The 27,291-nt window shown below is 44.9% G+C and overlaps 1 protein-coding gene across 4 annotated transcripts; it reads left to right on the top strand.

The window, feature by feature from the left end:
* The first annotated feature begins 71 nt into the window (after window positions 1–71).
* On the top strand, window positions 72–27,259 carry HMGXB3 (HMG-box containing 3). Of its 4 annotated transcripts, none has more exons than XM_048859750.2 (20): window positions 72–329; window positions 1,473–1,620; window positions 3,644–3,818; window positions 4,708–5,232; window positions 5,981–6,079; window positions 7,150–7,281; window positions 8,640–9,046; window positions 9,558–9,733; window positions 10,160–10,257; window positions 10,869–10,967; window positions 12,080–12,229; window positions 15,552–15,853; window positions 17,151–17,278; window positions 17,880–18,011; window positions 19,623–19,807; window positions 21,118–21,337; window positions 22,858–22,991; window positions 23,449–23,565; window positions 24,111–24,320; window positions 25,036–27,259. In XM_048859750.2, exons 2-20 carry the CDS (start codon window positions 1,475–1,477, stop codon window positions 25,510–25,512), a joined length of 3,912 nt encoding a protein of 1,303 aa, XP_048715707.2. In that variant the 5' UTR covers window positions 72–329; window positions 1,473–1,474; the 3' UTR covers window positions 25,513–27,259. The 4 variants fall into 4 exon arrangements, with proteins under 4 accessions (XP_048715707.2, XP_048715706.2, XP_048715708.2 ...); XM_048859749.2 differs by having other exon boundaries at window positions 4,708–5,274; XM_048859751.2 differs by lacking the exon at window positions 10,869–10,967 and having other exon boundaries at window positions 4,708–5,274.
* The last annotated feature ends 32 nt before the right edge of the window (window positions 27,260–27,291 follow it).

Below are 27,291 nucleotides of genomic sequence, written 5' to 3'. Positions count from 1 at the left end.
GGACGCCGGAAGGCGCGAGGCCGTTGGGCGTGCTCTGACCCCGGAAGGGCTTGGGGAGGGCTCGGCACTTCCGGCGGTGGCGGGCCGGGTCCTTGCCGGCGGTCGGTCGGTCGGTCGCCAGCGGCGGGGAGGTGCCTGTCGCCGCTTTCCCCGCGGGGCCGTGCGGCGGCGCCGCCGCCTCCTCTCCCCGGCATGCTGGGGCGGCCGCCCCCCTCGCCGAGCGCCGCCTCCTGGGCCCGCGGCCCCCCATGTCCGCCGCTGCCCCCGCCTCCACGCTGCGGCTGCGCCGGACGCCGGGCCCCGGCTGGGATGTGACCGGGCCCCGCCAAGTGAGTAACGCCCCGGCCTGGCCCCTCCCGGCTGCCGCCGGCTCCTAGGCGATCCCTGGGCTGCGCCTGCTTGCCCGGCTCCCCCAGCAGCCCCGGGCTGCCCCTCGGCGCCCGTTCCCCGTGACAGCTGAGGGCGCCGCCCTCCCCCGCGGAGCTGCCAGGGCCGACCACGCGCTGCTTGCGGCCTGGGGCCTGGCTGGGACGAGTGGTCGAGTTTCGGCAACGTGCTCGCTCAGCCAGACCTAAACACGGCTCTCTTTCCGAGGGCAGGCTTGCGTTGCGTCGCTCCCGTGAGCTGGCTGTGTCCTGCCGAGGTGTGAGGCAGCTCGGAGGCCTTTTTCTTTATTCCGTTGCATTTTGTTCTGCTGTTGTGGTCGTGAGGATCCTGAAAGCCTGACTCTCGTGTACTTAATGAAGCCTGCTTCAAAAAAAAAACAAAAACAAATGGAGTGGGCACCTGTTAGGATAAGAGGATTATTTAGCTCCATGCTCATTCAATCTTTGCTGGCGTGAGCATGGACAGTCAGATAAAGTGGCTTTTGGAACTGTCCACGGAGACCTGGGCTTAAAAACCCCCCCAAAAAAACATTTCATGGTGGCTGCCCCAAATAACTTTTAGGTGCAACTACTCTGGGCTGGACTTGAATTAACAATTTAAAGGAAAATAGCTAGTCCCATGAGCCACCTAATTTTCCTTAAAGAAAAGAAGGACTTGTGGCACTGTAGAGACTAACAAATTTATTTTTATTTTATTCATAGATGAAGTGAGCTGTAGCTCACGAAAGCTTATGCTCAAATAAATTGGTTAGTCTCTAAAGTGCCACAAGTCCTCCTTTTCTTTTTGCGGATACAGACTAACACGGCTGCTACTCTGAAATCTAATTTTCCTTATCACAGTACCTTACTGTGATTATCTTGACTACATTGGTGGTCTGTGCTGTACTTACTTCACTATTGTCCCTCTGTGTTTTTTGTACTGTACAAAACTCAAGAATAGTGAAAATAAAGCTAAATATCTGATCTGTTGGAATCAAGGGCCAGTGCAGTCTTTAGTTTATGAAGATGAATTAAAGACAATTTACTAAAACTGAAGTGGTGTTCAGTTTCTGAAGTTATGCATTTTTAAATAATGGTCTGTTTTAGCAATGGAGGCTCAGTATGATGGCACTGAAGTAACTGTAGTGATGGAGGAAATAGAGGGCACCTACACCTATGCATCTCCAGTACCATCTAAGAAGAAGAAAAAATACAGAAGTCCTGGAGATCAAGGGGAAAGGGCCAAAAAACCCAGGTGAGCTCCTCTGTCTTCCTTGCTTAGATAATCTCTGGCTTTGTACATTTGGGAGCAGTATTCGTTACCTTTGGTATAAGATTCACCTCTGCAATATATTTGGTCTGGTCTACTTATTGATCTAAACAACTGTTACTCAGCACAGAAGAGCACATATGTATTCTATGTATACAGGAATATAGCCATACCACTTTGACATAATGTTATGTATGTACCGTACCTTTGTGATAACTGCTATTGCTTGACCAGAGTCCTGCAGGTTCTGCAATTCCATGGCTGGGGGGGTGGAAACCCTTTACTGCAGAATTGCACTCCAGAATCTAAAATTTCATTTAAAAACCATTGCAACCATAAGGGTAGCTAAAAAACACACTTATGTTGCCTGTCTGAGTCGCAAGCAGCCTGAAACTGAAGCTCTAATGGGGAACAACTTCATTCATCTCAATTGAGTATTGACTGACACCTAATGACAACTTGAAGTATTAAGGGTCATAGTAGAATGTTTTATATCAAATTGAACATTAGTATTTCCATTTTAAATAAGTCTTTTTAAAACACGAGTCTGCTAGAATTTCTAGTCTGCTGCTCTGGAGTGTAGTAGAATTTAGGCCACCGTAGTCACCAAGTACACGGGGCTCTTGGTTATAAAATAGAGCAGAGTAATGTACAGGTAAGCATTTACCTCAAATGAAAGCAAAGGAAAATAAATTAGTATTTTAAAGGCAGTAAAATCATACCAAGGGCTCCACAATTCAAACAGTTCTCTCTCCTTGAACAGGCACCTGCCAGCTTCCCCTTTCTTATAGTTAGGGACCTACCGAATTCACAATTCATTTTGGTCAATTTCACGATCATAAAATTTTTAAAAAAGTAAATTTCATGGTTTCAGCTATTTAAATCTGAAATTTCACAGTGTTATAATTGTAGAGGTCCTGACCCAAAAAGGAGTTGGGGGAGGAGGGGTTGCAAGGTTATTATGGGGTGGGGTTGCAGTACTGTTACCCTTACTTCTGTGCTGCTGTTGGTGGCAGCTCAGGTGGCATGGTATGGTACTGTCACTCTTACTTTTGCACTGCTGCTGGCAGGGCACTGCCTTCAGAGCTAGGCACCGGGCCAACAGCTGCCACTCTCTGGCCAGCCAGCTCTGAAGGCAGCATAGAAGTAAGGGTGGCAATACTGCGACCCCCCTGCAACTCCCTTTTGGGTTAGGACCTCAAATTTGAGAAATGCTGGTCTCCCCTGTGAAATCTGTATAGTAGAGGATAAAAGCACACAAAAGACCAAGTTTCACAGGAGGAGACCAGATTTCACGGTCCATGATGCGTTTTTCATGGCCATGAATTTTGTAGGGTCCTTTTTATAATCCTAGCGTCTCATTCTTTCGGAGAACCAGGAATCTAGAGTCCATAGCCCTCCTTTCTAGAGCTAGACTGTGATCTAAACAATCCCTTTATTCCCTGCAGCACTCACCTGCAACTGCTTACTCAGACCAGCCACAGGTTCCCAGGTATCTGTCCTACCTAGAGCATTACTGGCTTCTTCCTTTGGCTTCTTCCTTATATCCCTAGGCTTGACCTGAGTTAGTCACCTGCCCTTCCTATCACATGAGCAAAATCATTTTCCCACCTGTGGAGCTGAGCTGATCTTGTCACAAGTGGGTCTGAGGCCCATCTCCTCTTAAGAGGCTATCCATCCATTGACAGTACCCAATAATTGCATGTTTAATTTGTGATCCACTGCTTTGTCCACTAAATGGTTAAAGCACTATTAGCGACTCAAGTATGTTTCATATTTTGTTGAATAATTATTGGTCTGTGTGCCCTGTCCCCTAAGACTCTTCATATGTTTTTACTTTTATTAATAAAGACTTTTCCCGTTTCTCTGGCTGTGTATGGAAAACAAGCCCATAATTCTCATAAATTCTCATAATTGCCCTTGAGGCCAGTATACCACTGATGGTGTCTTTGTTTCAGGTGTGTTGTTAAGGAATAGACTTTAAGTTCAGTATCCACTTGTGTTTCAGATCTGCTTACCTCCTGTACTATTATGATATATATTTGAAAGTACAGCAGGAGCTCCCCCACCTCCCCCAATCTGAAATTAACAAGAAGATCAGTGAGAGCTGGAGGTTGCTCAGTGTGGCTGAAAAAAGCTACTATTTGGAAAAGGCCAAACTGGAGAAAGAAGGATTGGACCCGGTAAGTCAACTTTCTTAAATAACTTCACATCTCCTGCTGTCCCTAGGCATATGAATCATCAGTTGCTTTATCCTTTGCTTTCGCCTGAAAATATGATGAGTAAAATATTAGGAAAAGTCATGAGCTGCCAGCTATTTTTTACTTAATCTAAATTTGATTTTGGTGTCAGGTAAGCATTGTTTCCCGTGTACTCAGATGTAGTTGAGATGACCTCTCCGTTAGAATTGAAGAGCTTCTCCTTTTCTTTAAATTTGCAAAGCATTTTGAGTCCAGTGATATCTGATTACGCTGGACTAAGTCACATTATAGTGCAGTACAGTCAGACAGGTTACAGTTATAGTAATGGTAACCTGACAAAGCACAGTGCGTAAAAGGACAGAAGCAGACTAACTATATGTATGAGAGATGTTTTAGACCAGTCCTAGAATATGGCTGGCTTAGTGGCAATGCAGATCATGGTTATGTTGGTGAGATGCTCTTAATTACGGATTTTGGTCTGTAGTCCTGCTTGGGTTAAGATTGTTGTTCATGCTTGGGGATGAAAAGAAGGTGACTTCTTCTGTTGCTCCAGCCAGCTACCTAAGGAGCAGCATTGGCAGACTCCAAAAGGGTCCTGTCCAGTACCTACTGGTAAGAGGAATAGTGACTTCCTGGTAAGGCCTCCAGGTTGAGTGGAATTAATGTAAGGGATAAGAAGAGAGGGGGGGATTCTGAAGGCTCTGTTAGAGATGTGAAGGACTCGCCAGCAATCTGCCTTTGGAAGTTATTTGAGCTGTAATGGAGCACTTAAAAAAAAAACAAACCCACCCCTTAGCCATGATCATGAACCAAACCTACTTCCGTCTGTGTCTCTTGCTCCTCTCTATTCCATGCTTTGTCTTGTCAACAGAACTCCAAGCTGTCCACTCTGACTGCAGTAGTTCCAGACATTCCAGGTTTCCGTAAAATCCTCCCTCGTTCGGATTACATAATTATCCCCAAAACCACTCTTCAAGAGGACAGGAGCAGGCAGCACCTAGAACTCTGCGTGGCACAGGGTCAAACAGCATCTGAAGGAGAAACAGCTTCCACCAATATCACGAGTGTTGCCCACGATTCCATGCAAAACATCCTTTCTGTGGACTCGAGCCATGTTGGCATTTCTGAACAGTGCATTGCCATTGAAGGACTGACGGAAGAGACTGCCTCATTTGGTCAGTCAGACACTATAGAAGAAGTAGTTGCTTCAGAGATTCTCTCTCATTATGTCAGACCCATAGCAGATAAAATGACTGGAGATATCCTCCTGGACGAGGCTTCTTTGGAAATAGGAGAGGGGCATCCATATCAGACAACTAGTGTGGTTATTGAAGAGACTCTGGTTAGCAGCTGCAGAGACATCTCCAATGGGAGCATTGCTGTGGCAGAACCCCAGGTTTCTGATGGTTTGTCTGTGGTAACAGTGGTGACCGGGAGGGTAAGCTAAGCTTAGTGATAATAGAAATAGTTACTAGCTAACTTATTGCCTGAATTTTTCATAGAGCTGCTTAAAATCTTGATAGTGATTCATGCTGGCTGAAAGTGACATTAATAAATTACACCACTCCTGCTCCACAGCTCAACTAGATCAATAGTGATGGGAGCAGCAATCTTTGCTCATTATAAGTCAGTCAAAAATGCAGTGCAGTGTCTCCTCTCCTCCCTTCCACTATTCCCCTCAGGCCTAAAAGATGAAGTGCTGGATCAAGCTGTGAGGTGTGGGTTGGATTCCACAGATATACTAAAGCACTGTTCTATGGTATCTCTGTGTTTTATCTCTCTTTCCCACGTGGCTAACTTCCCAGCTGCAGAGGACTGAATGAGGAGTCCTTTAGAATCCCTGGTTGGTGTTAAGGATTCAGTGACATAAAGCAGTTTCTGTTTAGGAATGGAGTATTTTGCTTTCATAGTGCTTAGATTGTAAAAAGAGTAACAATCTGATAATTCAGTCTGCAGAGTACTGCCACTAGGCCTTCACTCCTGAAATCCTGTCACTTGTACTGGTGGTGCCCCACTGCTCTCCTGTATGATATACTCTTAAATCTGATGTTGAAGAGACCCTCAATAAAAGGTCAGAACACAGCTAGCTAGGTGTGTCCCCCTGTCTGTTACATATCTTTTCCTCTTCCGCTTTTTATTTTTAGGACACAGATGAGAGCTGCTCCTCCATGCCTACTACACAGTTCATTATGCTACCTCTCCCAGCTCACTCTGTTGTGGAGAACCCAACAGCAATCAAACTGGTGAGTAAAGGAGGAGCTTGTATGTTTCTCTTGGGGCTTATCTACAGTAGTATATGGAAGGTGTTAGTGTGCCTTGTCTACCTTAGGGTACTAATTTGTCTACATTAGGCTGTTAACATATATTGGTTGACACCTTCCAACTCCTAGCCTAGACATAGCTTTAAGAGGTTTTATCATGTTGTGCTCCTTTACCCTACCAGATGGCTATCCCTTCCTCTCTCATATAAGTTCCTGTATACTCTAGTGCACAGCTTCAGATAAACTTTAAAAAAAATGGAGTTTTATAATGAATATGGAAACAAATAATGCAGTCAATACAACCGCCTTCTGTGCTGCTTACTTTGAGAGTAAATTTAGTTTATTTTAGGCTGTCTTCACACTTTCATCTGGTAGTAAGCTACACATGTTTTTTGTAACGGTGCGTGAATAACTATACTGTATAGATTGACTGGGGACGAAGGAGCAGCTGGTAATTGTTCTGAGACACAATTGAGGCTTTTTATACCTAAACCTGAATTGCCTTCCATTTCTCCTTTTGTTAAAATCATCATCAGTGAGATATTTCACAATTTAAGGGTCAACTTCGGATATTACAGTTAACACCCACTGCGATTAATAGAGTAGTTCACGTCTCTTTGGCTATTTGCATACTGGTATGGCAGTGAATCAGCTTATGCTTGGTTCATGTTTCTTCACATTCATAAAGGATTGAGATGCATTTTTAAAAATGCAAGCTTAGCTTCTGCAGCAAGGGTTATATCTTGTGCCAAATTGCACAGCCGCAGAAAACAAGGGCCTTGATAATATTTAGTGATCAGTAAAGGACCTAGACCTCTGAACCTCTAGGTTCTGACTACAACCCTGACTCACTGACCTTTTACAGGCACAATATTTGACCTTCGTGTGCATCAGTTCGTCATCTGTAAAATGTGTAGTACTACTTGGCTTATGGAGGATTGTGGTGATTATAGAGTTAATATTTGAGTACTTACTGGTAGAGAACGATGATTGTGATGTGGCTTTATGTACCTAATTCTGAAAAGAAATTGTTGGCAACCCTTTTGTTTCAGACAACCACTTACACCCGCAGGGGCCATGGAAACTGCACCAGTCCTGGTTGTTCTTTTACTTATGTCACCAGGCACAAACCGCCAAAGTGCCCAAAGTGCGGGAACTTCCTGGGAGGGAAATGGATCCCAAAGGTACCTTTCCACACTTCACATAACTTTTTTATTTCCAATGACTGAGTCTCAGCTGGAAAGTGACACTTGTGTGAATACCTGTGAAACCCCAAAGTCTGTGTGCTGGGCAGGTCAGAGACCTGAGGAAGTGAATCTCTGTACTTTTCCACCAGTGTCTCTGCAAGAGCAAGTCACCAGTGAGAGGGTTAGACTTGTTTTCTGTCACAGAGCTCTTTTCTGGATTTCTTGTCTCTGTGCTGAGGATGCCACTCATGTAGTAATCATGAATAAAAGGGACAACCTTGTGAAGCCCGGATCCTTAGACAGGACACTGTTCCTTTCTTGCTTTCTGACTGCAACATGATGCCAGTGTTTGAAAGGTGCCCACCAAACCTGCTTACAGCATCAAATGAACTGAGGGACTCAGTTCAACCACTTGTCTCATGGTCTTTTTATAGACAGGTGGGTAAACAAAACAAGCATAGTCTTGTCTGGTTTGCAGCCATTTTAGTAGGGTAAGATTCCACTACAGCCATTTTAGCATGATCTCAAAGGGAAACAAACAGCAAACTTCAAAATACAGAGGACAGTTGGACCACTTGGGAGCCAAGCCACAGGAATTCCAGAACCACCACCCTCCTCCCCACTTCAGTCTGGGTCAGCAAGGTCCTGTGTGTAACAGACCTGGCTGCTCACTTAGTATACTTAGCTCCTGGTTTGGGTGTGGTGGAAAAGGCAGCTCTAGAGAGCTGGAGCTGTAAAGAGAGGGCACCATATTTAGAGAAAGCAATGGATGAACGAGTTCTGAGGTGGCTATTTTGATAGTAATGCTGATGTCCTGAGAGGGTTTCAAAAATGACTAAAGCCTGGTCTATGCTTAAAATTTGGAACAACCTAGCTGTGGGGAAAAAAATAAAAAAATCACACCTGAGTGCCATTATTAAGCCAAGCTAACCCCTAGGAAAGATGTGGCTAGGCTGACTAAATAATTCTTCCATTGACCTACCTACTGCTGCTCAGGAAGGGTGAGTGACCCACATTGACTGGAAAACCACTTCTTTTGCCATAGCATGTGTCTACACGGTGGCGCTACAGCGGCGCTGCTGCTGTCTAATCCGTAGTGTAGACGTGGCCTCATGCTATGTAATGAAGTGTTCATGAAAAAGGCATGACAAGATAGAACACTTTGTATGTAATGTTAGCAAGGATCTCAGTGTCTGAGGAGATAAGGTTTGTTCTGGCTCAGACCCTGCCTTGCTGCTCCTCTAGCCAATGTTAAGCAGCCATCAGCAAATCAGCCAAGATATGAATAAGTTTCGGATGTGAAAGTCTGATGCTCTAAAACATCTGGGATGTTCTGATCTTCTTGTTCTTTCTAGGAAAAGCAACCAAAAGGCAAAGCTGAGCAGAGTTCGGGTATCCCCCTCAAAGCACCGGGGGCTAAAAGAAGCCAGCAGCCAGTAACCACAGAGAAGGCACTTGCTCGGGAAGATGCCACCAAGTCTACTCTGGAAAGCTCTGAAGCTGTCAGCCAGCTACTGAATGCAGTGCCTCTTCAGGAGCAGATACAGGAGACTGAATGGGAAGAAGTGATCATCTCTGAGGCTCACATCCTTGCAAACAGAGGGAATGCAGCAGCAGCAACGCTGGCTAAAGAGAACGATGTGCAAGGCAACTCCTCCTTAGAGCAGCCTGAGAAAGACAGCATAGGGATAGGGTCACAGCCATCTGCTGGGATGACAAGTCCACTTGCCAGTCCAACTGCCACTGTAAAAAAGCCAATGGGGTGAGTCAATTTTGAAAAAAGAAAAGGAGTACTTGTGGCACCTTAGAGACTAACCAATTTATTTGAGCATGAGCTTTCGTGAGCTACAGCTCACTTCATCGGATATATGCATCCGATGAAGTGAGCTGTAGCTCACGAAAGCTCATGCTCAAATAAATTGGTTAGTCTCTAAGGTGCCACAAGTACTCCTTTTCTTTTTGCGAATACAGACTAACACGGCTGTTACTCTGAAACCAGTCAATTTTGAGTGATTCATAGAGATATCACGCTGAGCCATCACTTGTGTGTGGCAGTGTTCATGGTACTGATCAGTACTGGCATCTGAGCTTCTTGGGATGGCTCATTTAGGTAACAAGTGAATCAGGATAAATCCGAGGTCAGAGATTTGATCTCCAGAAACATTGTAGCTATTAGTTTTGCTCTCTTCCATTCTTCCCTCTGCCATGGTATGTGACTGCACTTCACTGGCATAGGTGGAACTTTTGCTACAACTGCACTTCTTGTCTTTCAGAATTGATGCTCTTGCTGCTGCACCCAAAGGACAAGAACTGAAGAGCAAACCAAAACCCAAGCCCTCCTTACTGGCTGCTGCGAGACCCATGAGAGCGATCCTACCTGCCCCTGCTAGCTTGGGGAGGGAAGCCCGCACAGAGCAGCTCAGTAGCCGACAGGGCTTTCCAAGTAATGGTAAAAACAAGAAGCCATCCACAATAGGCTTAGACAGCAGAAGCTCCTTTAGCATGGGGAGAAGGAGGCAATTAGCACATGGCATGTAGTGGAATGCTATAGTGACTTGCTGGCTTGATATTACAATGTTAATGCCCCACAAAGACATTTTAGAAGTACTTGTTTGGATTACAGGTGGTTTAGAGTTCAGTGGGTCTGTTGTAGTCACCAGTGGACTCTTTACAAAGTCAGCTTTCGGCAGCAAAGGGCTACTTCACCTGACCCCTCCGCTGGACAGAATGGGATTTGCAAAGCCTGATTTGATCAGTTCAGGTTCAGAGAACAGCAGCTCCACTGTGTCCCGTGGCTGCATTTGCCAAAGTTGTCAAAGCAAAACAAAAAGCAGATTTCACACAATTAACCTGTTGTTTTCTTTCCTTCTTCAAGATAAGCATTCCTCTGTGAGAACCTCAGGCCTGAAGTCCAGTACGCTGAAGCAGTTGGGTCAGTCTGTCCTACAGCCATCTAGCATTAGTGAGCGAAAGGTAAGAGTGATTCTTGCTTTTCCAAATGCATGTTCGCTTGCACTTGGATTTCTCTGGTAGGTTCAGGGTAGGATTTCACTCTTTTGACCTGAATGTGCAGAAATGGAATATAAATCTGGGAACTTCTTGATGATGGAATTTGTGTCTGTTACTTAGTACGTGAGATTTGTGTCAGGCAGCATAGGCTAGTGATTGGAGCACGGGACTTTGGAGCCAAGAAATGCTGAGTTCTAATCCTGGGTCTGAAGCTCTGTGGCCTTGGATTAGTCCTTCCACTTGCGTCTTTGATAACACCTCCTTAGTTATCTCAGAGGGGTATTTTGGAGATCCATTAGTGCTTTGAAAATGTGATGTCTGATAGAAGTACTAAGTAATATTCTTGCAGGTGTGCTGTGAGAGGACTAGTTAAGAAGCAAAGCTGTTGGAATAAGTTTGAATTTTAACCCTATAATTTGCAAAAAAATGTACTAAAATCCTTTGTTACTTAAAGGTGTTCACTGGTCTTCTTTTAAAGCCATTAATAGTTACTGCTTGTGAGCTGTAATCAGTGCCAGATCTCTCAAATGTTTGATTTATATGCTTCCCCCTCCTCAACTGCTCTCAATCTACAGCTCCACAGCAGCCCAGCCAGCAGAGCATCTCAGGTGAAAGTAGTGGAGGTCAAACCAGATGTATTTCCCTCCTATAAATACAGCTGCACCGTAACTTTGGTAAGGGTCTTTTGGTGGTTTGCTTCCTTAAGGGGGGGCACCACTGAGCCTGTTTTGAGAAGTGGCAATATTCTTGAAAGGCAATTGCTTTCTTCTTCATCATTAGTGCTTTGGAATTGAAAATTCTAAACTTAACAAGTCTCTTGTGGGTACTCAAGCAACCACTTCTGGCTCTTCAGTCTGCTCCAAAGGCACAGCTTAGGGTTTGGCTCTTTTAATTTTTAAATGCAGGTATTGTCCATGTAATGTGCTGCATTAACAGCACTAAACATCTCAGTCTCCTGCATGGGTAATGGTAAGGTAAACTTCCCTGCATGGCAGTACTAACATTCAACTCTGTGCTGGAGAAGCCATCATTAGAGGGAAGAATGTAGGCTACAGTTTCCATGCTGATGAAATATTTGTTCTCTTGAGACTGCCATACGAAACACCTGTTGCAGTGGTGGTTTTTGTGAAGTGACACCTCTCTAACAGAGTCTGACCTGAGAGGCCAAATCTAGCTCATTTTTTCCATGAACTGCTGTGCAGGCTTCAGCAGGTAGTGATTTCAGGTCACTACTGACCTGGGCTGGATTTGAGCCAGTCACATAAAGTTGGACGGTTCTGTGTGGTATTACAAGTACTTTGTCACACAGTCCTTATGATTTGGCTTCTCAGTCAGGCTCATCTCTCTAGAATAGCTCTGCTCCTGCGACTTTCAGGCTTGCACGGAAATATCCTGTTTCATTGCTGACTTACAACACTGCATTGAACTAGAAAGTTTAGTGTTGCGTTGAAATCATATTCACTACTAATCCCTTAAAAACTGGATTTTTCTTGGTGCCCTAATGCAATTGTACATCCCCCTTGTATTAATCCAGGAGGGTCAAATATCCTTTTATTGCTGAATTTGTTTCCTCTGCCAAGTATTTATGGTATTTGGAACTAGATTTAAAGCATACAGATTAATTGAACTGGTCCTCAAAGTAAGTGGCTATGCCTGTGGTTTATCCCCTGAAACTAAGTGTTAGATATTGGGGGTCAGCATGTGCTATTCTAGTAGACTTCTGTTGTCTTGAGCCTGTTGGCATATGAAAGTAAGATGGAAGAAAGTTTTGCCTGTCTCTTTCCAGGATTTGGGATTGGCGACATCACGCGGCAGAGGGAAGTGTAAGAACCCCTCCTGTAGCTATGTATACACAAATAGGCACAAGCCGCGGATCTGTCCCAGCTGTGGCTACAACCTTGCCAAAGATAGAGCTGAGAAAACTGTGAAATCCCTGGTGAGTTATGTTCTTTCACGCTTGCTGAATTATTGAGTTAATTATATTTTGTCTTTTAGATTCATAGATTTCAAAGCCAAAAGAAACCATTGTGATTATCTAGTCTGACTTCCTGAATAACACAGGCCATAGCATTCCCCTGAATAATCCCTAGAGCATACTTATTAAAAAAAAGCATCCTATCTTGATTTAAAAATTGCCAGTGATGGAGAATCCACCACAACCCTTGGTAAATTGTTCCATTAGTTAATTACCTTCAATGTTTAAAAAAAAAAAAACAAAAAACCTCATTTCTAGTTCAAATTTGTCTAGCTTCAGCTTCCAGCCACTGACTAATGTTATACCTTGCTGTAGTCTGTTGGCTTTCTGGGTTATATATATATAGAGAGAGCTGGTTGAAGCTCAGAATTTCCATTCTATGGGAAACTGACAGTTTGAAATTTGTGTTTGCTCTGAATTAGAACAAAACCAAAAAGATTAAAAATTTTCCACAAAAATGAAATTGTTGAAAAAAAATTTAGTTTCAGGTTGATAGGCAAGTTTGGTTCTGATTTTGACTTTAAAAAATTTCTCTTTGAAGTGAACAGGCCTTTAGAACCACAAAGTAAAAACACTAATTCCAAGAAAGTCTGAAACTTTTCTACCCTATTAAACTGATTTTGTAAAAGTGAAAAATTTATCAAAATTGACATTCTTAGGTGAACGTTTAGATTTTGATGAATCAGTATCTGGTGACTGAAAAATGATCCGCTGGAAAACTGTCAACCCACTGTAGTTGTGTAGTGACCTCTTTTGGGGGCTGTACGCTGCCCACAGCTGTGAATGGTAGTTTTCACTGAGAATAGGTACTACAGACTTATTGTATTCAATCTTACCTCTGGGGGCACTCAGCAATTAAAAAAATGCCTCATGGATCAGATGCATATGGGGCAAAACCTCCTAAAACTAGAGAGCAGCAGCAGCCTTGTCTGATTTGTGCAGTCTGAAGAAGGTGCGGTCCCACTTGTGTAGTCTGATGCTGCCTTTGTGACTGAGCTGCGGTGGCAAGTGTCAGTTCAGTCTGTCCATTGTGTACTACAATGTCCTGTTTGCAAGAGCTTGTAACTCAGATTTATACCGCGCCTGAATTGTTGGCAGACACATTCTCAGCCAGGATTTTCTTTTTTTTTTTATTTGAATAAAGTTGCTTTGGTTACTTTTACATATAAAAGTGCTAATAATGAACTCTGGTTTCTTAAGATGCTTGTTTTTGCCATTGTGAGCAAACATCTCTTCTGGATTTTATAAATTTAGTTTTGAAGTTCATTTGTGTTTTACATGCAAAATTGTTTTGAATAAAACCAAAGAGTTTGCCCTGTTCTTACATGCTGACTGAGCCCGCTAGCTAAGCCAGCTGCCTGCCAGTCTGTACAGGAAACTTGTTTCCTTCAGCTGTATTTTACTTGGAAGTACAAAATTGTTCTGCATACTGTGTGAAAGCTACCCTCTCCCCCCCAGAAAAACCTCCTCCAATAACCCCATGTGAAACTCTCACATAGACAGATACTTAATGTAATGCTTTTCTTTTAACTGCTTCCTTAATGCACGAAGATGGACTGGCATTTTTGAGAGAGACTCTGGTTTGTTTTTCTCCTTGTTGGCTTTTTTGGACTTCTGTTTTTTTTGTTTTTGTTTTTAACAAGCCTTAACATTCGTGTAATATGGTTTGTTGTTCTGGAATCAATGCAGTGTACCCTTTTCTTGGACAGGCCATTTATCTTATCACTAGACTAGACAGAAACACAAGCTGAAGCATTATCAGGATGGTTTGTTTTACTGATTAGTTGGATTAAAGGCTGTAATGTTCTTTCTGTCCTGTTGAGCCCCCTAGTGTTTTGATTCTTCTTTTCCTGTATACCTTAGTTCTTTGAGCTGCTAGTTCAGAGGTGGGCAAACTACTGCCCGTGGGACCGTCCTGTCTGGCCCCTGAGCTCCTGGCCAGGGAGTCTAGCCCCGGCCCCTCCCCTGCTGTCCCTCCTCCCCCGCAGCTATGCCACCATGCAGGCAGCATGGCTTGCGCCTGCCCACCTCCCAGGCTTTCCAATAAAGCCTGTCCTGCCGCTCTGAGCAGCATGGTAAGGGGGCAGGGGGAGGGGCAGGTTGGATGGGGGGCCGTCAGGGGACGGGGCAGTTGAATGGGGCGGTCAGGAGACAGGGAGCGGGGGGTGGGGTCGCGGGAGGGGGCGGTGGATGGGTCGGGGGTTCTGGGGGCCTGTTGGGGGTGGGGGTGATAGGGGTTGGGGCAGTCAGGGAATGGGGAGGGGTTGGATAGGGGGTGGGGTCCCCAGGGGGTGGTTGGGGCAGAGGTTCCCGGGAGGGGGCAGTCAGGGGACAAGGGTGTGGATAGGGGTCAGGGCAGTCAGGGGACAGGGAGCAGGGGGGTTGGATGGGGGTGGGGTCCCAGGAGGGGGCAGTCAGGGGACAAGGAGCGGGGGGTGTTGGGTGGGTAAGGGGTTCTGAGGGGGGCGGGAAGTGGTAGGGGGCGGCGGCCAGGCTGTTTGCGGGGGCACAGCCTTCCCTACCCGGCCCTTCATACTGTTTCGCAACCTCGATGTGGCCCTCGGGCCAAAAAGTTTGCCCACCCCTGTCCTAGTCGCTTGTATTTCCATAGACTGCACCATAATCATTTTTTTTTTTGTTTGTTTTGTTTAAAATCACAGTGCATTCAGTGCTGGACACTTAGTTTTCTCTTAACATTCAGTTGCTAATCACCTCCTCTGTGGATTTTTATCTTCTACATACCATGCATTGTGTCTGACCATGTGCTATAGGGGAGGAGAATTTATGCAGTTGCCTGCAGTTGAGTAAATGATAGTTTGCAGAAATGTTAATATGTATACCTTTGCTGTGCTCACCCCATACTCTCCATCATCCAGTCTATATGGTAACACTTCATCACCAAATTTTCTGAAGGCCTGCAAAGAGTTGTTGCTTATGCAGGAGCTGGTAAATGATGGTAGGTGAGGTTTCCTCACTGCTGCATTCTACCTATTTTTATAAAGCAGTTCTACTGAAATAAAAATAAATAACCCAGCCCTTAAAGCTATGAGCTGCAGAGACAATGCATTGTCTAACAGATCAGGGGACTGGAGTCAGCATTTCTGGATTCTGTACTATGCTGTTCTGCCCGAGAACAGATTACTTAATATCTCTGTATATGTTTACTTATCAGCAAAATGAGAAGAATAGTTATCTACCTCTCAGGAGTGTTGAGGCTTCATAATCAGCTTTTTACTCCACATTTGTCTGACAAAATCCAAGTGACATTTTGCTCTCTTTCTAGGAGGTCAGCTCAGGTCTTCCTGACGTGTTGAACACCAGTGAACCGCTAACACAGTCCCAGAAGGAGATCCAGCGCCAATCAACGCTGCAGCTGCTGCGCAAGGTAATGCAAATTCCAGAGAATGAGTCGGAACTGGCAGAGGTCTTCGCACTCATCCATGAACTCAACAGCTCACGGCTCATCCTGTCCAACGTGAGTGAGGAGACGGTCACCATCGAGCAGACCTCCTGGTCAAACTATTATGAGTCTCCATCTACGCAGTGCCTCCTCTGTAACAGCCCTTTGTTCAAAGGGGGACAGAAGTAAGATCCTGTTTTAGATTTGTGACTCTCATTCACTCTTATCTGATGTTCTGTATTAAAGATGTCTTTGAGGAAAATACTGCTTTATTTTCTCCATATGAAAGCCATTGTAAACACCATGCAACCTGCATCTCTGTAAGAAGTGCACATTTCCCTTAGCTCCCAAGGTCAGCCGTACTCACATCCATGTTTGTGAGTTTGGGAGTAGACTATTGTAATATGTATTCAGGCCCTTTCTGCATCTGGGATGGGTGATGGTGTTGAATGTTGTTCTTCTGAAAGCGAAGGACTTGCAAATACTATCCAGAAGCAGACAGTGTGTAAATTTTCCATCCACAGCTCTATCCATCCACCTCAGTCCTGGTTCTGTAGTACCACCTGCTTACTCCAGTTCTGTACCCTCTCATAGCTCTGCTTGACCTGCAGTATGTCTGTTACTCAGAACACTTCAGTCCTGAATGCTCACGCCATCATGTCAACCTGTGTAGTATCTTTTTGATAACATCCAATGAACCAAGGTTTCCAGGCACGAAAGCTGACAAGTATTAATCCTTGTGCAGCTACCATCTTTGAGATTAACTCCAGATTCTTTTGAAGTGCAGCAGCAATGATTCTCATCCTATCACAGCTCCTGCACTCCTCTGAAAGCTAACAAGCAAACTTCAAGCATTCACATTCATTTAACGTATGATGCATGACCACAACCTTAAACTCTCTTCTTCCATTGAATTACTTGTCCCTATGACTGTTTTTGTACTTCGATATTTTAGGAAATTGGGTATGAGCTGTCTCTTGGTTTCTCTAGGTTCAGATTAAAGTTTCACATCCTTGGGGTTTGCTTTCCTACAGCAGGAGAGTTCAGTGGGTTGAGTGAGCATTAAATCTAGATTTAAATCTTATTTGACATCGGCTTCTGGTTGCTAATCCCATTTTATTTTTCCATTTCTGATGCTTTGTGAGGTGCACGGTGAGGCAGGTCTGAAGGGTGCAATAGTGTAAAGCTGCAGGATTATAGATGTGCTGTAATACTACATGTTCTCCCTGTTCTCATTTTGTTGCCGGTTAGAGTGCTTGCTGTGTGGATCCTGATAGTTTTGATGGGTTGTGCATAAATTCTCAAAGCTCAGCCTAGGTTTGGTTCTGTCTGTTGTTAGAACTCAGGCTGATGGTTTTGGAAAGAATCTTGGCAATCAGTTGCCTTCCCATCTTCTCAGCTAGTGGCTGGTGTGGTTGCTTGCTAGTGGGATAATTATGTGTTTTTTTTTCCCCTCCTCCCCCGCCTGCTTCTCTGTTACAGTTCTCTTGCTGGTCCACAGGAGTGCTGGTTGCTGACTGCTAACCGGTTACAGGTGGTTACTTCCCAGGTTAAAGTGTGTCTGAATCTGCAGTGCCTGGCCTTGCATAGCTTCATGGATATATACACAGGTAGGGGGAAAAAGCAAGCTATCAGTGGCTAATCTATTGAGACTGATATTTAGAAATCTAGGGCTTCTGGACTATGACAGAAGAGTCCTCCTTGTACAGAAAAGATCTCTTCTCTCCACCCTACCAGACTTGAATTTTTGGTTTGAGAAGTGAGCTGCTGCTCTTCCTTACTGAGGTATATGTTCGTCATGATAGTGACTGAGAGCACACCCCACTTGTCTTTGTATATGCAAATAGTAAATCATTCATTCTGTGTTGCAGACCATGAGCGCTCAGGCTCAGCTGAACAATTCTGAAATTCCATGGGCTTCCTAGTCCTTGTTGGCTCAGGGAATTGAAGCTGTGATCATTGTAGGTTTTGTAAAGCAGTGCAGGGCTGGGTACTGTTACAATTAAAGGCAAGACTCAAAAGGGAGCTAATCCTGCTGTAGTGAAAGGAGAGGGAATACAGACCCCAGAAGGCCTTTCTAGATATAATGTATTTGTCCTTCTAAACCAAACTCAGCATGACTTGTTTGGCAGCAAACAAGTGTTTTACGTTCGGTGTCTGTGGAATTCTAAATCTTCCCTGGTAACTGCTGTATTGTTTGTTAAACTGCAGGCCTGTTCAACGTGGGTAACAAGTTGTTAGTGAGCCTGGACCTTCTGTTCACCGTCCGAAACCATATTAAACTTGGAGAGGATCCCAAAGTGGCAGTTGGCAGTATCCTGGAATCTGTGCAGGAACAGACCGGTAAGGTGCTCCCCTAGCCCTCTCTCGGAACAGTGGCTATTCTGAACTTGCTGACCTCCGTCTTCTGAGAATTGTGTGGAGAGGGATTTGGGTTTAATTTTAGATGAAAGTAGTAAGTGACTGCTGCATTATAAAACTCAGCCCTTCTGAGGTTTAATGTATTCCTGTTGAGCTGGGTAGAATTTTGTTTTTGAGAGAGGTTTCTACTGTGTGTGTTAAACAGAGAATTCAGTATCTTTTTAGTATCCAGACCAATGGAAATGGCTCTAGTTAGCAATCAGTCAAATGTATTGTTTGGTGGCTGCCATCTTCTGTGAAAGGGGAAAAACTGTCTCTCCCTCTCTTTCATCTGAACTCTACTGGCTCCATCCCCATCTTCCCAGGATATAACATTTTATAGCTCCCTTCTGTCCGGGCATCCTTAATGTCTCCTCTGCAGAAAGGAAGGGCTACTCCTTTCAGGACAAGGGGTTACTCTGGCAGCTAATCTGTTTGCAATGCCAAGGACAGTTGGGGGTAAAAGAGGAGAAAGGGGAAAATAAAGAAGGCCTGAGTTCTTTGTTCAGTCAGGTGAACCAGGCAGCTGGCCTGGAGACTTCCAGTGTGATGCGTTCAGGCTGAGAAGGCAGCTAGGGTCCTAGGTTAGGCTGGAGGGGAGATCTATCATTGATGCCTGGGGGGTGAGTGATTGGAGCTATGGAATGTCACACACTGGACAGATGGAGGTGTGGCTGGAAGTGTCCAGGTGATTGGGAAAGCAATATGGCACCAGGGAATAGTCTTCAGGAAGTGAGATCAGAGCCATCCTTAGCCATAGGCCCCTACCAATGACACAGGTGTTTAATGTTATATTCTTTCTGAACCTGTATTCATTCAGTCTTTGATAGAAAATGGCCCATATAGCCATTAACTTCCTCGTTTTCAAACAACGGAAAATGTGGCTCTTTGCTTCTTGAAGTGCTTTGTCTAGGGGTTACTTGGGTTAATTTAAAACCTTGTTTGTCTAAAAACCCTTCCTGGGGGATGTTTCACTTTAAAATAGATTAGACTGTGTCTGCATCTTGTTTGCAACATGTCATTGGCTGTCTTTCTGAGCTATTGATGCTTGTTTTTATTAAGTGGGGGGTTTATGGTCATACTCTGCTCTCTGAGGAATCCAGAAACATTATATGAATCTCTCTTCTGGAACTGTCCAGCTGCCTCTGTGAGGCTTTTTCCTTACCAGTGATATCAGCAATTGAGATTTCCAAGGGGAAAGACACTGACACCCTGAAGTAAAATTGCTTCCAAGAGCTACTATAGATTCTTCGGTGTCCAGCTGTTCTTAGAGCTCGCCTTAGAAAGTACTCCGGTTAGAGCCAGACTTGGCCTGTTGCTGAGAGACTTTGGACTCGGAAAGAGAGCCATTTCAAACTGTACCTTTATTATCAATTCTCCCCAAAAATTTCATGGAGATATATCTATGGAGTGTGCTTTCTCTGAGTAATGAAATGTTTTCTGTTGGTGAGTAGTGTGCTATCTCCATTGGCTTTAGGAAGTGAAAGCTGTGTGAATGCAGTTTGAGTAAACCGTGGAAATGACCTCAAAAGTAACCTGCTCTTTTCTTCACAGAGAAAACCCTGAGTCCTGAGGAGCTGAGTCAGCTCCAGGAGCTTCTGTGCAATGGCTATTGGGCCTTTGAGTGCCTCACTGTCCGGGACTACAATGATATGATCTGTGGCGTCTGTGGCATTGCACCCAAGATTGAGATAGCCCAGAGGAATGCAGAAAATGTCCTGGCACTAAAGAATGTCGAGGTAGATTGTCACAAATCTCCCTCCAGCTTTTGTTTAACGCATGTCTCTGTTCTATAGTCCCATCCCCGGGCAAGCCCCACATGTGCAGAAGTGACTCACCAGTTAGCGCTTCCTTGTGGCTGGGTGCAGAATTGCTGGGCCTTCCCTTTGGTTGCATCCTGTTGGTTTCCTTAATCTGTGTCTTCTGTGGGTTAGCCCTTAGGTCACTTAAGAGTTCCCTTCCCTTCTGGGGTATCCAAGTCCAGCTGTAACACAGGCCCCATGCTGTTTTCTCCCAGCTGGCCTCTTCATAGTCCCTTTGAGTCAGCAGCAAAGTCCTTCTAAATCAATGAGAATTGCACTCTTCTTTCGCAGAGGAGCATATCCCAGAGCTTCTCCCTGGGCCCCTCAGCAGAGCTCCAGAATAAAACACTGTTAAATATCTTTCACCCCTCTCCATCATCTGCTCCCGGTTCCCCTTGTGGACAGCCTGCCTGGAGCCCAGCCCTTTGTTCCAGGGGACCCACCACAGAAGCTAGCTCCACTCCTGTGGCTTAGCTCTCCATCCACAACCCAGCTCAACTGCTCTCCTCCGCAGCCAACCCCTAACTGTTGGGCTTCCTCCCTTTTAAAGTCCTAACCCCAGCACAGGTGTGGCAAGACAGGGCTAATTAAACAGAGCTGGCTAACTCCAGGTCTCTTGGCCATAAAGGGGCAGGCCCCCAGGTAAAGTCTCAAGAAGACATTTGCTCAGTCTAAACTTAGTAATTCATAGTCATTACACACAAGGATTTAGGCATCAGCAGAAAATATTAGACAAACCGGAGCATGTGGCCTGACTCCATGCTGTCCACATGTTGTCCTCTCTTGGGGGAGAGAGATTTTAGATAAGCAGTTTGGAAAAATAGGGTCTGTCCTACTGGATCACACCATTGAGCCAACAGGATTCTGGTGTAAGGGAGCTGAGTGAAACTCTCAGATAACCATTCTCTTGTGTATTGACTTTGAAGCATCCTTCTGATTTTGTTAGTAGCAGTTTCTCTGAGGTGTCATGGAGTGTTTTCCTAACACACAGGGAAACGAATAGTGCTATGTAGTAAACCCTGTTTCTAGCTAAAATAGATTGGTCTGAATCCTTGTAGGGCAGAAGGGTCCTGTGGACTCCAACCCCAAATACAGTAAGGAGACCCCAGGCTCCTCTTCCTACTCTGGACAGTGTGCGTGTTAGCCTTATGCTTCTGTTTCAAGTCACAAGTGGATACAGAGCTGTTTAGAAATGAAGCATGTGTGCTGTTGAATATATGATGTGTTTGTTCTCTCACCTCTGTTAGTTTACCTGGCCAGAGTTTTTGTCATCCAGCGAGGTAAATGTGGAAGATTTCTGGTCCACAATGGAGACAGAAGTGATAGAGCAGGTGGCGTTCCCATCTAGCATCCCAATCACCAAGTTTGATGCCTCTATTGTTGCCCCCTTCTTCCCACCACTGATGAGAGGAGCTGTGGTTGTCAACACTGAGAAGGACAAGAACTTAGATGCACGTCCGGTGCCAGGTAACTCACTGCCATAGAGCTCCTAGGGCTGCTTTGGCTAGGGGTGGTGCTGCTGTTGGATACCTGTAGGTGACCCATCTGCAGTTAAGAACTGAGGGTTTTGTTACACAATATGCTCTAAAGAGAAGTGCTTGGCACTTCCTGGTGGAGTCTTTAGATCCACCAAAGCCAGAGAGGGATGTGTAGGTCAAATTTGGTATTTCTAATTTTGAATCCCAAATGGGGGACTTGGTCTACCCAGGGGAGTCTGAATGCTTAGCTGTGATCACTTAAATTTCCCTTTATCTTGTCTCCAGCAGAACATCCCATTGCTGCAAATAAAGTACATCAAAGTCTATAAACAGAATGTGTTTTCAGAATGTTACAGGGAGATTAGTCACTCAGCACTTGCTGAAACTGTTAGAATACTCTTTGTTCTGTTTTGTGAAAACTTGTATTCTGTAGCTGCAGACAGTACCTTTTTTGTGCTGCTGCCGAGACACCAGAGAGACATGTCTTAAGTCTGTATGGGGAATAAAAGGAATAAAGGACAAGATGATGGGCGCAATATAGCTCCGATACCACAATCTAAATTTACTCCTGGTTAATGCTGTTAATATGCTGGGTCAGGACAGCCTGTGTTTCAGTCATATATAATAATGAGCTACGAGTGAATAACTTGCATCAGAGTTGGATTCACCATTACTAGCTCTTTTCTTACAACTCTGGTTAGCAGAGACACTGAAATTTTACCTTGAATTGGAGAGAACTGACTCCCAGGGCTTATTAAATTCTAAGGGGGAGTGAATTTAAAAAAAAAAAAGTTAACCTCTTCATTCCTGAACTGAGTTTGAATTCTGGGGAAAAGGCACAGGGCAGAGTTGATAGTAGCATGTGGTCCTCCTGAAGCAGAAGGTGGGTAGTGGCCAATTTTGGGGGAGGGAACTGGAGCCGGAAAGCTGGTGGAGAAACAGGAGCATCGACCCTTGGTAGTGGCTGGCTGGCCTAGGAGAGGGGCTGCACCTGGGAGCCAGCACTGCATAGTGGAGGAGCAGCATGCAGGCAGGCCTGGGTGGAAAAAGAGTTGTGGAGACAAAAATGAAGAGGTAGGCCAAAGGGTAGGCCAGCTCTTAAAAGAAAGGGACTTGCTGTGCAGTGAGAATGCAGCAGACTGGTCTTGTCTTGATGCCCACTTAACACTTTAATCCCAACAAATTATTTAAGAATATTTGGAGGGACTGAGAGTGCTCCTTGGATGACTTGGTCCTGCTGACTCTTAGAACTGGTGCACGTTAAATGTCATGATGCTATCAGAACCCAGAAAACCTCATTAGAAACATAAACATCTGCTGACTCAATAGTTCAGGATCAGGCTGGGCTTTACCTTTGGTTCTGGGACTTTCCACATATTTTGCCTTTTCACTGTAGCCTCACTGACTTCCCTTGTGTTTCTTGGCTACAATCCACCCACTTCTGGAGAAACTACATGGTGTCCTTTCCCTTCTGAGGGTGGGTGTTGAGAATGCTTTCTGCTTCTGCAGGTAGTGGGAGTGCTTTGGTGAGGCTGCTTCAGGAAGAATCCTGCAAACTGGAGCAGATCAACTCTTATAGTGAGGAAGAGCTGCAGTATTTCTTGACACAGTGCAGCATCCCCTGGGGGGCAGAAGACACAAAGGTAACAGGCCTATTCCCTGTCCCCCGCTATGCCCCCACCACATCTAGTTTTGGAAGGGGAACCGTTCTCATGCCTTCTTGTAAGACAAGAGGAGATGATGGTTATTCAGAATGATAATATGAGAAGTAACTTTTCGCTCCACTATATTTAGGAAGGAAAGAGGTGATTAGAAATGACAAGACCCTGCAGATTACAGGGTAATTGACACATGGGGGAAAAATTCAACCCTGGTGGGTTGGAAAATGGAAACCTATAATTACTCTGTCGTGGGCTTCTCATCTTGGAGTTGCTTGTCATCCTCACGGTACTGAGCAATGAATTAAAAGGCTGTTAGTTACCATGTGTTTAAATGCAACTTCTGTGATATTTCACTTACAGCCATGACCTTCTTTGGAGAGCCCCAGGCTTTGATTCTTAATTTAAATGCGGGCTTTTCTCTTGGTCTCTCTGATCTTAGAATCAGCTCTGTTACTCCCTCCTGGCTCTTTATGACTTTGTTCAGAATGGGGCAGATGCCAAACAACCCCCAGTCCACCACACAGGAGGAAAAATCTACAAAGTGTGTCCACATCAGGTAAGGCAAACTAGAAACTGCATTGTGGCTATAAGATGTGATTGACAGATTCTTAGACAGTAACTTGACTGACACATGACCTACCACAAAATGTGGGTTTTTTTTTTTTCCTCTTGGAAGAATAAACAGGAGGCTGAGAGTAGGCAGGTAGTGAATTTTGGGTTCTTGTTATCCACACTCAGGGGTGAGGAAAGATGAGCCAGATTTTCTCCTGGGGGTGGACTTTGCCTTCCAGAAGCATTCATGCCATGTTGCCTAGTAGTAAGAGGGTGTTTGGTGTTGAATTCTTGACTCTGCCACAGAGGTGGAATTGGAAATTATTGTTCCTTGCCTGGGATACAGTCAGCTTTTTGGGGGAGGAGAGAGAAAATCTGAAACAACATGAGGTTGCTGAGTCAGGTAGTTTCAAGACGCACTGAGGAGAGGAAGTGTAACACTGGATTTGTTCTATATTCTTTGTTGTTCCTTAGAAATTCTCCTTTCTCAGCTCTAGTGCAATGCACCAGACCAAAAATTCATGTTTGTCCTCTTCACTTTCTTCCAAGGTGGTGTGTGGCTCAAAGTACATTGTGAGAGGGGAAACTGCCCGGGACCACGTGGACCTACTAGTCTCCTCACGCCACTGGCCACCAGTCTATGTGGTGGATATGGCTTCTTCGGTGGCATTGTGTGCCGATATCTGCTGCCCTGACCTGACTGTCCAGATGTGGGGGAAAAACCAGGGATGCTTCTCTGATCCTATGGAGCCCCCAACGGTTAGTTACATTGTTCAGTCTATGCTGTCTGTGAGGATATAAGGAATTTTTAGTGTTGGTATCTGTATTGTGTAGTGTGCAATTAATGCGAAGTTTTTTAAAAAAAAAAAAAGCGAGTGATTTATGCAACCTTTTGTTACTAGGCTAATCTTGGAGATTTGAGCCCCACATTCTGCCTATTAAGATGACCGAACCTTTGGAAATGCATGTTTCATGACCTGCCCAGTGCTGTGGCTTCACTTTTCATGTTGCTCCTGAGGAGAGTTACAGACTAATTCTACTGTCTGTATTGCATGACATTTGTACTCCTCACAGAGTCGCTGGTTTACCAGCGCAGTCTGTCTCTTGAATACCATAACTATCCAACTCACGGACTGTGGAGATGTGACACATTTTTAAGGGGGACAGTGCAGTGTACTCTGTATAACATAACTTCTTATTGGTCATTACTTACCTGATAGGGAGGCTGGGGAGTCAGAGAACATCACTGATGAGCTGCTGTGTGGTGGCAATGGGGTGTACGGACCCATCCTTCTAGGACTTTTGGGGCAAGCCAAGTATATTTGTTTCCATCCTGCTCCAGGTCATTATTCTAGTCTCTTTAATTCAGGGAAATTTTAGGGCTTTCTTATTTTTTGGGATCAGGCATGGTTGAGGGAAACTGCTGAGCATTCAGCTGGTATGTGTGCAATCTTTATTCTTATCTCTCCCTCAGTGTGTATCCTGCCCGGAGCTGTTAGACCAACACTACAGTGTAGATATGACTGTAGCTGAGCACTCTGTCCAGCACCCAGTCACCAAATCCACAGCCCGCCGAATTGTTCACACCGGGGCAGAGCAGAACAGCCAGAGTGGTCCAACTGCTCGGCACCGTTCCATCTCACTGTGCCAAGAGCTAGAGCCTTACAGTGCCATCATCACTGCCATCAATGACAGCAAAACCAGCAGTGTCCGCCAAAGGCCCATCACCTTCGACAACGCGACCCACTATTACCTCTACAACCGCCTGATGGATTTCTTCACCAGCAGGGAGATCGTGAACCGGCAGATCCATGAAATCGTGCAGAGCTGTCAGCCTGGTGAGGTGGTGATCCGGGACACGCTGTACCGACTGGGAGTGGCACAGATCAAGACAGAAACGGAGGAGGAGGAAGAAGAGAACCAGGAAGATGATGGAGAGGTTGCTGAATAAACCACTCTTAACTGGTGATTAATCCCTATCTAACCATGCAGATGGCATGCTGGGCTGCTGCAAGGTCTTGGCAGACTGGCCAGGCTTAATTGAGGTAGTGTTTTTTGTTTTTTTGTTTTTTTTTTAAACAAAGAAGCTGTGATACTGCTGACTTTGACTGCGTACACTGACCAAAGAGCCATGTGCTTCCAGAGGATCATGAGTGCTGCTGTGAGCATAAGTTCCATTAACATTCTTGCTTACAGGATGGGATTCCCTTCCAAGGTGCTTCTTGGACCCAATGATTTGTCGTGCAATGGGCTGTTCTCACACAGCAGCTGGATGGAGTGAAGGGGGGATCCGTTTCTAGTCCCTGGGAATGTCTGAGATAGAAAAGTACAGGGTTGGGTTTTTGTTCCCCTGCGTGCTCCCACCACCCCAATGGATCTTGTTTGCTGACCTTGTTAATATCCTCAATACAGGGTTGGGTGAGGGGGAGCAGGAGTAGATGGAAGAAAGGCGGATGAAAATGTCCAAGTTTGAATGGATTAGCATAATAGACTGACATTCCCTCTTTGGAATCAGCCCTTCCATCTGGCTAGGCATTCAAAAGGATCATGTTGGGTGGCCTGCAGCTTTAAAATAGTCATGTCTGGGTAGCCTCCCAGGAGGTGCTGGTGCCCAGGACTGAGTTAAGTAGTCACGAGGGGTGGATGTTCCTTGTTGTTGTCCTGGGTTCAGTAACAGTGCAGTAGTGCAGGTATTTAGCGTGTGGAGAGGTGTGTCTGAGTTTCTAGGACTGTTAGTCCCTTAACAGGAGGAGCAGTAATAGTTATGTAGATGTTGCTGATTATCTGCATTACCTAAGCATTGAACTTGATGGGCTGCCCTTGACTTGGCTAGCCAAGGGCTAACAAACTTCTTTAAGGACTGCTTTGAGCTATCTAAGGTAGCAACAACTTAAACCAGTGAGGCACTCAAATTCCACGCACTTCTTTTTTGGGCACTTTATTCTTTTAGCTGTTACATCCCATTCATGGACGTCAAGGAAAATTCATATTTGTCCTACAATTGGGGTTGAATGGCAAAGGACATCTGTGCAGCAGTAAGGAGGCAATGAATGCAACATAACCAGAGAGGCCCACGAAGAGAGATTTTTATAATCCTTTCTCTGCTGAGACTGTGGTTGAGGGGGCTGCAGCTTCTCTGCTTTCTGGGGCCTTTGCAAAGTGTGGTAACCCATCCTGCCATTATCCCCACAGCGCTGTAAAATTTAAATGGGTCTCATGCTATCTATACACTGCTCTCACTGTTTTCCTTTGACGAGACAGGCTGAGTCCCCCTTCCCTCCAACATATTTAAACAGCAGCTCAAATCCTGTTTGTATAGCTGCTTGCATTGCCCACTGACACCCTTTCTCTGCTGCTGGCCATAAATCTCAAAATATACACGTCTGGTCTGGCTCAAACAAGGTAGAAGGTGGGATACTGGAATGGTGGGAATCCAGGAAAACGTCCAGGAAGGCTTTTCCTGGTGTGGTCAGAAGAGTGGATAAGAGACTTGTGGTGTAGATGAAAATTTCCTTCTGTGAAGGGGAACCTGCTGAGTACCATACTGTAAACATAAATGTATTAAGTATGAGCAAATGCAGTAATTATGGTTTGGGGTTTTTTCTGTTTAAAAATGTTAATTTATTATAAAATACATTAGTGACTTTTTTCAGTCAGTGATAAATTTTAATAAATTATCTCCAATTTTTTGGGTGAAACTATGTGGCAAAGTGCGTTTTTATTGACATTT

The sequence above is a fragment of the Caretta caretta genome, chromosome 8 (assembly GCF_965140235.1).
Source record: "Caretta caretta isolate rCarCar2 chromosome 8, rCarCar1.hap1, whole genome shotgun sequence".
Classification (NCBI taxonomy): domain Eukaryota; kingdom Metazoa; phylum Chordata; order Testudines; family Cheloniidae; genus Caretta; species Caretta caretta.
The sequence above is the reverse complement of the archived record's forward strand: the minus strand, read 5'-3'. Positions and strand labels throughout refer to the sequence as shown.

Bases quoted from the DNA above. Each gene is read 5' to 3' on its own strand.
- HMGXB3 (XM_048859749.2), top strand. From the start codon at position 1,475: ATGGAGGCTCAGTATGATGGCACTGAAGTAACTGTAGTGATGGAGGAA. The intron at 7,282-8,639 runs GTACCTTTCCAC...TGTTCTTTCTAG, and splicing joins GAGGGAAATGGATCCCAAAG to GAAAAGCAACCAAAAGGCAA. The intron at 19,808-21,117 runs GTAGATTGTCAC...CACCTCTGTTAG, and splicing joins TGGCACTAAAGAATGTCGAG to TTTACCTGGCCAGAGTTTTT.